Source organism: Galeopterus variegatus, unplaced genomic scaffold (genome assembly GCF_000696425.1).
Source record: "Galeopterus variegatus unplaced genomic scaffold, G_variegatus-3.0.2 Scaffold360, whole genome shotgun sequence".
Classification (NCBI taxonomy): domain Eukaryota; kingdom Metazoa; phylum Chordata; class Mammalia; order Dermoptera; family Cynocephalidae; genus Galeopterus; species Galeopterus variegatus.
The window spans coordinates 95,965-108,011 of record NW_007726471.1 but is presented as its reverse complement, the minus strand read 5'-3'; the positions used below and the strand labels follow the sequence as shown (position 1 = coordinate 108,011).

The 12,047-nt window shown below is 43.8% G+C and overlaps 1 protein-coding gene across 1 annotated transcript in view; it reads left to right on the top strand.

Moving 5' to 3' along the window:
* The window catches only part of ANKDD1A (ankyrin repeat and death domain containing 1A), a 40,426-nt gene extending 28,765 nt beyond the window's left edge, over positions 1-11,661 (top strand). The window contains exons 9-12 of the mRNA XM_008567963.1: positions 5,042-5,137; positions 7,138-7,342; positions 9,897-10,028; positions 11,090-11,661. Of these exons, the coding sequence (XP_008566185.1) occupies positions 5,042-5,137; positions 7,138-7,342; positions 9,897-10,028; positions 11,090-11,151 (495 nt within the window). The 3' untranslated portion in view covers positions 11,152-11,661. The remainder of the gene's footprint in view (positions 1-5,041; positions 5,138-7,137; positions 7,343-9,896; positions 10,029-11,089) is intronic.
* The last annotated feature ends 386 nt before the right edge of the window (positions 11,662-12,047 follow it).

Below are 12,047 nucleotides of genomic sequence, written 5' to 3'. Positions count from 1 at the left end.
GGTTGCGATCCCGTTGCCGGTCCCCGGTCCGGTACGGGGACAACACTGAGGGTTGCGATCCGTTGCCGGACACGGAAAAAGACAAAAAGACAAAAAAAAAAAAGGGTGGGGTGGGAGATCCATACAAATATACCAAACTGATTTTTATTGAATGTGCTAAAGCAATTCAATGGAGGAAGGTTAGATAGCTTTTCAACAAATGGTACTGGAGAAATTGTACATCCTTAGGCAGAAAAATGAGACTCTCAAGGTCAAGGGTTCAGATCCACATACCAGCCAGCCACCAAAAAAAAAAAAAAAATTGAGCTTCAACTGAAACCTCACATCTTGTACAAAATTAACTCAAAATGGATCACAGACTTAAGTGTAAAACTAAAAAACTTTTAGAAAAAACATAGAAGGAAGACTTTGGGATCTAGGGGTAGGCTGAAGCATTCTTAGACTTGACACCAAAAACAAGATCCACAGAAGGAAAAAACTGATAAATTGGACTTTCTTCAAAATTTTTAAAATTTTTCTTTGCAAAAGATCCTGTCAAGAGAGTGAAAAGACAAGCTACAGACCAAGAAAAAAATCTTTGCAAATCAAGTATTTTACAAAGGCTAGTGTCTAGAATATAAAAAGAACTCTCAAAACTCAACAGTGAAAGAAACAAACAATTCATTTAGAAAAGAGGCAAAAGACGTGAATAGACATTTCACTGAAGAGGATATACAGATGGCAGATAAGCCCATGAAAAGATGTTCAACATAATTAGCCATTAGGGAAGCGTAAATTAAAATCACCATGAGATTTTTTTTTTTTTTGGCAGTTGGCCAAGATATTACTACACACCTTCCAGAATGGTTAAAGTAGGTCTGGCTGGTTAGCTCAGTTGGTTAGAGCGCAGTGTTCTAACACCAAAGTCAAGGATTCAGATCCCTGTACTGGCTAGCCAACAACAAAAAAAGAAAGAATGGTTATAATAAAAAAAAAATAGTGGCACTGTCAAATGCTGGTCAGGACCTGGAGAAACAGGGTCACTCACACACTGCTGGTGGCAATGTAAAATGGTACAGCCACTCTGTAAAACAGTTTTGGAGTTGTTATAAAACTAAAGATGAATTTCCCATATAACCCAGCAATTGCATTCTTAGGCATTTATCCCAGAGAAATGAAAACTTCTGTTCGTACAAAAACCTGTGTACGAATGTTTATAGCAGCTTTACTCATAATAGCCCCAAACTGGAAACAACCCAGATTGTCCTTCAACAGGGGAATGGTAAAACAAGCTATGGTATATCCATTCTATGGAATACAACTCAGCGATGAAAAGAAAGAAAGTGTTGATACATGCTACAACTTGGATGGGTTTCAAGGGAATTATGTTGAGTGAAAAAAAGCCAGTCCCACGGGCCGGCCTGGTGGCGCACTGCTACAGTGCGCCGCTTGGGAAGCGTGGTGGCGCTCCCGCCGGTCTGGATCCCACATACAGACCGGTTCCCGCTCACTGGCTGAGCGAGGTGCGGGAGCAACACCGAGGGTTGCGATCCTGTAGCCGGTCCCGGTCCGGTACGGGCGTGACACTGAGGGTTGCGATCCGTTGCCGGGCACGAAAAAAAAAAAAAAAAAAAGCCAGTCCCAAAGGTTACATATTGTATGATTCCACTTTTATAACATTATTGAAATGATAAAACAGAAATGGAGAACAGATGAGTGGTTGCGGGAGTTAGGGGGACTGGGGATGGGACAGAAGACGGAGGAGGGTGTGTTTATAAAAGGACAGCACAGGGAATCCTTGTAGTAATAGAGGTGCCTGTATCTTGACTATGTGGTAGATACACGAACCTACACATGTGATAAAATTACATAGAACTAAACACACACACACACACACATACATCACTGTTAAGTAAAATTGGAAAAATCTGAATAAGATCAGTGATATTATCTATGTCAATATCCTGGCTGGGATATTATACTATGGTTTTATAAGATGTTACCACTGGGGAAACTGAGTAAAGGATATACCACATCTCTGTGTATTCTTTAACTACATATGTATCTACAATGATCTCAAAATAAAACTTGGAATTAGAAAAGTTTTTGCTTGTATATGCATTAAAAAAATCTCTAGACGGATACACATAAAAGCAGTAGCAGAGGTCACCAGAGGAGCTGGGCAGCGGGAAGAACTGAGCAGATGGGCAATGGGATGGAAAGACTTTTCACCACCTACCTTTTGTTCCTTTTAGTTCTTTTGCATTTTATAAATAAAATGTTAAGCAATTAAAAGCACTGCTTGCTCTATTACCACTCCCCTTTCCCACCGTATTCCCCCAGACCTGCTTCCAGGAAGACCGAGGCCATGTGCAGCATATCTGGTTACTGTATCTCCACAGCCGGCCGGCCGCTTCCTGGAAAAGCCGCCTATGGCTCTGATAAGTTTCAGGGCTTGTCAGTGTCCTGCCCTTGAGCCGTTTCCAGTCTCTGCCCATTCCTGTCACAACAGGCCTTCTTTGGCTTGATTTTGATTTCACATTTTTCTGGCAATGATCTGAGGATACTGTTGAGATTCTATGGTAGCTTCACCTGGGTTTTTAATTTTTTTCTAGGTAAGTGTCTGATAACTATTTATGTAGGAAATGAATGAATGAGAAAGCCAGTCAGGACCAGCAGAGATCTCGCTTAAGTCTAACACTCTCTCAAGGCTGGAAGACATGTTTTAGAACACTTTTTGGCATTTATTGACATTTGGCTTCGGGATTACATTAAACCTGTAAATAAGAGAAAGTAGTTATTGTTATAATTAATTTTTTCACCAGGCATGGGATGTCGTGCCGTTTCTTTGTCATCTTTTATGTCCCTCAGTGAGGTTATATAGCTTTTGATTTGCCTTTGTTTTATCCATTTCCATTTATACCCTTCATAGATACTTTGTATTTTTTGGCTGTCATTGTGACTAGAATACCTTTTTTAAATTATGCATTGTTTCTTGTAGTTATGCAATATAGGAATGCTATTGACTTGGGTATTTTTTATTTTCTATGTGACTTTATTAATTCTACTAGAGTTTTTTTTGGAGGGGGGTTTAACTATTTTAGCCTGTCTAGATATACAATTGCATTGCCTACAAATAATGGTATTGTTAAAATCTTCTTTTCTAATATTGATAACTCCCTCTGCCCCACCCCTGCCTAAACTAATGACAGTAGTGGGCATTCTTGTTGTTATGTGTCTATAAGTCCGTTTTCTGTTGCTCCTAACAGAATACCTGAAACTGGATAATTTATACAGAAATTAAATTTATTTCTTACACTTTTAGAGGCTGGGAAGTCCAAGGTCCAGGGGGTACATCCGGTGAGGGCCTTCTTCTTGGTGGCGGCTCTCAGCAGAGGCCCGTGGTGACATAGGTTATCACATGGCGAGGATAACAAAAGCGTATCTCATGTGCTCTACTTATAAAGCCACCAGTCCATGATAACCCATTGATAGATTAATTCATTCATGAGGGTAGGGCCCTCACAATCCAGTCATCTTCTAAAGGCCCCACCTTTCAACACTGCCACATGGGACTCAAGCTCCCAACATGAGCTTTGGAGGGGACAAATATTCAGACCTTATCAGTCTGGTAGGGCCCTCACAATCCAGTCATCTTCTAAAGGCCCCACCTTTCAACACTGCCACATGGGCCTCAAGCTCCCAACATGAGCTTTGGAGGGGACAAATATTCAGACCTTATCAGTCTGTGTGTTCTGCTCTGTAACACTTTTATAACTCAGTATGTGAGGGTGTTTTTCCATAACAAGTATTGATCTCTACCATCGATTTTATTGGCTTTGTACTATTCCACAGTAAGTGTGTCACTAAATCACCCCAAAAAGGGGAATGATGTGGCAGTATCTTCTTTTCGTCATTTAGTCAAGAGGCCACAGGAGCCCATTAGGGATGGTGTCTTCCAGCCTTGAGAGAGCATTAGACTTGGAGCAAGGTCTCTTTGCTGGTCCCAGCTGGCTCTATCATTCATTCATTTCCTACATAAATGCTTATCAAACACTCACCTAGGTGCTGGGTGTGTGTGTTGGGGGGGGGCATAGAAAATCCAATGAGACATGGTCCTGATTAGCTACGTGTCCTTGGGCAAATCACTTAAGTTTTCCGAACCTCAGTGTGTCTATTTATAAGATGAAGATACTAAAAAGAATATCATCCCTATATGCTTCCTAGTTTGATGTGTAGATTAAATTAGGTATCAGAGAATGTTAAGATATCGTTGCTCGAAGGACCTTCTCAAGTTATCACTTGCTGGATGAAGAGCAGCAGAGAAGGAAAATGACTTGTCCAAGGTCACACAGTGAGTCCCTGCCAAAGCAGGGTCTCACACATGGGTGTTCAGACCCCCACCCATTTTGAGGATCAGTTTTGGGCTCCAGGGATTCAGGCTTCGGGTCTGTAAATGAGGGGTGGGCACTTGCACCTGTGACTCAGCAAGGCAAGCCTGGTACCATATGGGGTAGAATTGGGGACCAGGATCAGGCCCTGAGGCTGGACCAGGGAGTAGGCTCCCTGCTTTGAGTGGGGCCCAGGGCAGCTGGCTGGATGTGAAGAGGAGCTTCCCATCTCCCTGCAGGTCCCTGGATGTGACTGTGGGGCAGGCCTGGAGCAAAGGCCTGGGTGCTGTAGGGAGGTGGGCCAGCATGACATGAGGAGCCCAAGCCCCCTTCTCTGGGCTCTGGTCGCCTCATCTGGTAAATGAGGGTGGTAACAAGGATCTGACAGGTGACACTGTAGAATTAGTGAGGGCTGAGTTTTATAAGCTCTAAAGCTTCCTATATTCTAAAGAAACACAAGAGGTGGTCACTGGAATTATTATTATTGCCTTATTCTACCTGTGACTTTTCCACATTCCCATCATACCCAGAAAACCAGAAAACCTCTCTTTTCTCTGATGTAGACTGCTGGGAACAGCCTCTACTGGGAAGGAGGGTTTGTAGCCAGTGCTAGAGGCTACCCTGCACCCCTCCTATACAAACTGGCTTCTCTTCTTGCCCCTTACTTGCAGCAAGGAAAAACTGCCCTGGCAGTGGCTGCCCGCAGCAACCATGTCAGCCTGGTGGACATGATCATAAAAGCGGATCGTTTCTACAGATGGGAGAAGGTACAGAGGCCCACCCTTGGTCTCTCTGTGTTGGAAAGGGAGTGGCCTCAGCTCTTGCTGGAACTGGCTTTGAAACCCAGCCCTGATCAATTCTGGGGCCTCTCAGTCTGTAGGTGGATGATAATCCCTGCCTTGCATACCACCAGGGTTGTTGGTGAGGATCTGGAGGTGGGTGAGCATCAAACACACTGACACAAGCTGGACTCCGGGCATGCCCATGTGTAGATGCTACTGGACTCTGCTGTAGCTCCTGGCTGATGAATGCGTGAACACATGTATGTGTGAATGCATATCTGCGTGGTTAATAAAAAGATGGCAAGTTGGTTCCATCTCACTGCCATCTCCAGGTGGCAACTTTCTGAGGCCAAAAGAAGAGTGTGCTGCAATTGATTAGTGATGTCTGCTGTGGACATGGGAAAGAGAAGTGGCAGAATGTAAGGCTGAGCATTTGCAGTTCCAGTCCACAAGGGAGGGTGGGGAGTTTTTTTGAGTCCTCAAAGGTTGTTTTTATACACAGAAAATAATTTTTGCATTTACTTCAGTCTTCAAAATATTAAATTTGTTAAGTTACAAATTTAAAAACCTAGTTTTCTTTAAACTTTTAAATTCATTTTATGAATCTTACTATTCTATTTATTCAACTAGTAAATTTTAACAATCAAGGTAGCCTTTTGATTAATGTTTGGTCCCATGTTTAAACTTAGTTTATTAAGCTACCTTAAACATTTTGAACTGAATGAATAAATTTAATATAATAGATTTTCTTTTTAAACACTTCAGATGCTCCCTAAATTCTTAAATCATCCTAGTAAATCCATTAAACTAAACCTATAAAATAATTTCAAATACCTTAACCATCCCAATATGGTTTACAAATTTAATAAGCTTCTCTTACACCTCTCAAATAAAAATCACTATTCCAAAATAGATCGATAACAAATTTCAATAGGAATCATGAGATTTTTTTCACTGATATTTTAGATTCCCTTAAACATTACAACCCCTTTATATATGACAGATTACTCCTAAATGTAATCCCAAAATATTAATACTGAGGGTTTGACTGACCCATCTCTGTTCAATTCTAAACCACCTTGAGCTTTATAGGTCCTCACTACTAAAGCAGTAGCTGCCAGTTCAAATCACAAATCCCCTCTGTAGCCCAGACCAATTCAATCAGAATCTCTGGGATGGGGACTAGGCATCAATAGTTCTTAAAGCTCCCAGATGGTCCCAATATACGGACAGGGCTGAGAACACTGCTCTAAGGGAAGAGCTTCTAATACCCAGGCGACAGCCAACCTCCTAGCTCATTACCTCACAGGTGGTTGGCTAGAGACTGTTTACCAGGATGTAAGATTTGGAGCTGCAGACACCAGGTGATTTTTTTTCACCCTGAACTTTTTAACAACCAGAGCTCCTCATCCATTTCCTTTAGAACGGCTTAAGCTATTGTGGGCTTAATTTAGGCTACTACATAATTCTTTTGTAACCTCTAATTTTATCACTTGCTTTGCATATAAAGAACTCTGTAACCGCACCCTTCTTCACTACTTGCTGGGATTCAGCAAGCTTGATTCTTGGCCTGACTGGTTTTGGCCACAGCTTCTGAGTCATTCTGCTGACCCCTATGCTATAAGAGAAAAGAGAAGCATCTGACCAGAGGAATTTAGGAAGCCTCCCTGGAAGAGGTGCACATAGGTGGTCTTCTGACTATGGCAGTGCGGTTGAGGGGCAGGGAGGTGAGAAAAGGAACTCTGGGTGGAAGAGCTGTGTGAGCAACTTGAGTTCCAGAGGTCAAGGCAAGGCATAGAGTCAGAAACTGGAGTAGTGGACATCAAGCCCAGGCCCATGCTGACTCCATCTCTCCAGCTCCCCAGCAGAAGTGGCAGTAGGTAATAGGAGCCTTAGCCCTGCGTTGCCCCTGTCTAGGTCATGAGGGAGAGCCTGGCAGGGATTTTCCCCAGGTGGCTTCTGCACTTTTGGGATCTGTCCCACAGGACCACCTTTCACACAGGGACCCCAGTGACCCCTCTGGGAAGAGCTTGACCTTTATGCAGGACCACCGGCGGGAGACACAGCAGCTCCGCTCTGTACTATGGCGACTGGCCTCCAGGTATCTGCGGCCCCACGAGTGGAAGAAGCTGGCATATTCCTGGGAGTTCACCGAGGCCCATGTCTGTGCCATCGAGCAACAGTGGACAGGTACCACTTGCCTCTCCCCACCCCAGCGCAATCAGCGGGCACTGTTAGATGTGTTTGGTCTTCTGTGCTTCTGGGGAAAGAGCCTGTGCAACCCTGGCCTGTGCAGCCCAGCCACACACCGTTTCCACCGTGCCACGTGCTCTTTCACTCCTCTAGACCTTTGCCCAGGCTGTACACTCTGCCTCTCCCCACCCACTGACCTGGGAGTTTCACATTCTGGAACTGATGCCCATTGTTTATACACTAAACTGAACCATTCCCCGTAAAAAGCCACAGTGGCGGTTGGCATGATTATTTAACATCTATTTGGATATTTTGGCCCTGGCACTAAGGCATGAAAAAGAAATAGAAATAAGGAGTGTAAATATTGGAAAGTGTTTTAGTCAGTTTTGTGTTGCTATAACAGAATTACCTGAGACTGGGTAATTTATAAGGAAAAGAGGTTTATTTGGCTTACGATTCTGGGACAGCTGCGTCTGGCATGGCCCTCAGGCTGCTTCAGAGAAAGAGGGGGTAGGTGCCAGGGTCCTTTAAACAATCAGGTCTCGTGGAACTAATAGAGCAAGAACTCACTCACTACCCCTCCTCCCCCAGGGAGAGCATTAATCCATTCATGAGGGATCCACCCCCATGACTCAATCAGTTTCCAACACTGCCACATTGGGATCAGATTTCCACATGAGTTTTGGAGGGGACAGCACATCCAAACTCCATCAGAAAGGAAGAGAAAGAATTATTAATTTCGGATGCTATAATTGTATACATAGGAAGTCCAGAGGTATCAACTGAAAAATTCTTAGAATTAATAAAATAATTCAACAAAATGGCTAAATATATAAAAATATGAACACCATAGCATTCCTCTGTACCATCAATAAATGGGCAAAAAATATATAGACTCGGCCGGCCCGGTGGCGCACTCGGTAGAGTGCGGCGCTTGGGAGTGCGGCGGCGCTCCTGCCGAGGGTTCAGATCCCATATAGAGACCGGTCTGCTCACTGGATGAGCGTGGTGCAGGCGTGACACTGAGGGTTGCGATCCCGTTGCCGGTCACGAAAAAAGACAAAAAGGATAAAAAAAAAGTAATTATAAATGAGTATAGTTATACCTGCTTTTACTCTTGGATGAGTCTCACAAGTTGACTGTACGTGACAGGGAAGGGGTGAATTTTACACTCTGCAACCCAGAGTCATGACACTCGGCAATAACCTTTATTCTCAAATACTACTAATGCATAACATCTAAATCACACAGAAAAACAATACGAGTCTTTGCAAATAAAAGGTGTAGTAAAACCATACATACCTTTTTAAGGGGAACTGTACTTCTAAACCAGTTATAATCAGGAGAGACCTTAATCTCTCCCATGATTAGCTGAAATGGAGGTTAACCCTGAAATAAAAGCACGCGATGTTTCATGTCAAGAATTCATGTTTATATCAGAACTAAGTGCAGAGCCTGGTCTAGCTATACCAACAATACTTTAAAGAGTATAACTGAGGAAATGGGCTATTTTACCTTGAATAAGGGGATCTTTTTTTTTTTTTTTTTTGTCCTTTTTGAGACAGGCCGCACCGCGCTCAGCCAGTGAGCGCTGTGAGCGCACCGGTCATCCTTATGTAGGATCCGAACCCGCGGTGGGAGCGCTGCTGCGCTCCCAGCGCCACACTCTCCCGAGTGCGCCACGGGCTCAGCCCAAGGGGATCTCAACCCTTGACTTGGTGTTGTCAGCACCACACTCACCCAGTGAGCCAACTGGCCATCCCTACATGGGATCCGAACCTGCGGCCCTGGTGCTATCAGCACCGCACTCTCCCGAGTGAGCCACGGGCCGGCCCAATATCTAGACGCTTTTAAAAGAGACTCCATTGACAAGAGTGTGTGCATTTCATCTGGAAAGTCTTTTTTTTAATCTAGAAAATCTTGAAGAGAAATATGAATTACACATATTGGAGTGAGCAGCACTGAAGCCATGTTAAGACCTAAAACTACCTGGGCTGTAGGCAAATTTTAAAAGGACACAGTTTTTTTCTCGGCGTGCATTTTTCTGAGTTCCTTCTTTTCCGATGGATTTGATATTTTGAACCTTGGTTATAGGTCAAGATAACATTATTTACATAAATGCAAAGTGGCTTTCCAGCCTGCCTGAAGCTGCAAACTTGCAACAAGGCACGTACTATCCAGCAGGACCCTGAGATAAGGATGGGAGCATGGTTATTTGATTTTTTGAACCTTGGTTATGGGGCAAGGTTACATCATTTACATAAATGTAAAGTTGTTTTCCATTCAGTCTGGAGTTGTAAACATGCCATGAGACACATACTATCCAGACCCTGAGAACCAAGGAAGACATCAGTAAAGCCATCTGAGAGGCTACCCCTCCTCTCCCTCCCGATGTCTGGGCTGAGCTCCACTGGAGTTCAAAGGCTTGGTGAGACCCTTGGCCTCCCTCCCACCTGGGTGTGTTCAGAAGATGTACAGGGTGGCATAGACACGTGCTCTGGTAGGTCGGCCTGGTTGGCTCCTTCTCTCTCTCTCCCCTCACTGTCCTCAGGCACCAGAAGCTACCAGGAGCACGGCCACCGGATGTTGCTTATCTGGCTGCATGGTGTGGCCACAGCTGGTGAGAACCCCAACAAAGCACTGTTTGAGGGCCTCGTGGCCATTGGCAGGAGGGACCTGGCTGGTAAGAGTATCCTCTGATCATTACACATTATATACATGTATCAAAATGTCACTCTGTACCCCATAAATGTGTACAATTATTACATGTCAATTAAAACATTTTTTTTTTTAAAGAGCACCCTCTGCCGAGCTCCTGCTCAGGAGGTATGTGGCCCTGCTGGATTGCAGCAGGGTCCTTCAAGGGCTGCTCAGACCAGAATGCTGTGACACTGGCTCTGGACCTTCCAGATTCTTGGTTTTAGCCCTGCCTCCTTCTCAAACTCAGGCAGAGCCTTGAGCAGACCACGGTGCTTCCTGGTACCTGTCTCCCATCAGTGCAATGAGGGTGTTGGCCCAAATGAACCCTATGACCTTCACAGTCCCAAAAGCCACTGAGGCTATAATCTCTTCCTTGCCAGCTCTCTATACTTTGATGTTTTTTAATTCCCACTTTGGAATAAGGCTGGAACAGACTTCTTTTTCACAACCATTAAGACATATGAGCCCAAAGTGACTTAATGCAAGTTGAACCAGTCAGATCTGATCAAATAAAATTTCTGAGGCCGTCATAACCTATTTGAGTGCGCCAATCCCAAAAGCCTGATTTGGGAATCAGGGCATCCCATGGAACCATTAGGCAAGCAGGATAAAAGCTTCTAGTACTAATCCCCATTAAAAATAAAATCAGTGCATGTCGAAAAAGCCTTAAACACTGTAATGTCCATTGACATGGTGCATTATGGGCAACCACAGGATAGGGTATCAGGCAGCCACTGACAGTAGTGAAGCCTACGTAAGTTATGAGGCAAACAGGAAAAACATTTGTAGCATATAACTGAGGGGAAAAAGGAAAATCATAGCATCGTGGCTGTCCCACAGCTGCTACAGACAAGGTGGGAAAGCAAACAGTCATTTCCGGGTGGAAGAATTAGGGAATGACTTTTTTCTTTTTCCAAAACATTCTTAAATATTATCGTTGCATCTTCTTTTAGCACAAACTCTGGCAGGCAATTAAAACATAAAAGCAGCCCTGTGAGGCAGAGTTTAGGCAACATGAGGCAACAAGATTCTTGTCTTTTGCAGAAAACATCAGGAAGAAAGCAAATGCAGACTCGAGTGCCCCCAGGAGGTGCACAGCCATGTAACTGGCGGGCCGGACCCCAGGTAGTGGGACCTCAGAGTGTGGGCCACCCGAACAGAAGATGATCACCTTTTAAGGGCTTTTAACAAATCACTGTTCACAGACTTCCAGCTGCTTCTACTGAAACAGTCATGCAGAGACTAGCAGGCAAATGTTTGTAATCTTTTTCGTGAGGATTGGTCCAGAGTCCTGTTAAAGGTTTTGCAGATAATCCTGGCCCACAGGATGGTCCTTTGCAGCTCTCAGCTCACTTTCACCTCTACCATCTTGGAGCCTCCCAGCCATCCCCTGAGGTGCAAGGGGTGTCTTTACGGATTGGACCTTGAAGCCCAGGGAGGAGAAGCAGCTTGCCCAGGTCATAATGCTAACCAGGTGGTGGGGTCAGGTGCCAAACCCAGCATTCCTCCCACCCCAACCTGGCCACGGGGCTCTGTCAATCACTTACAGAATGGACTGCCCTCTACTCATTCACTGGTTTTTAAGAATGTCATGCTTATTCCATTATTGCTGTTTCTATTTACAAACTTATTTGTACATTTTGACAGTCTAGGAAGCATACAATCATTTTTTCCCCTCTTGTTTTATAATCTTTAAGTTTTAAAACTTTTTATTTTGAAATTATTTCAGACTTACAATAAAGTTGTAGAAATAGTACAAAGAATTTCCAAATACTCTTCACACAGCTTCCCTAAATATTAACATCTTACATAACTACAGTCTAATTTCCAAAACCAGGAAATTAACACTGATAAAATGCTATTAACAAATCTTCAGACCTTATCCAAATTTTGTCAGTTGAGCATGCATGCATGTGCTTTTTCAGGACCAGGATCCAGTTCGGGATCACAGGTTGCATTTAGCTGTCATTCTCATTTTTTTTTTTTTTTTTTTTTTTTTTTT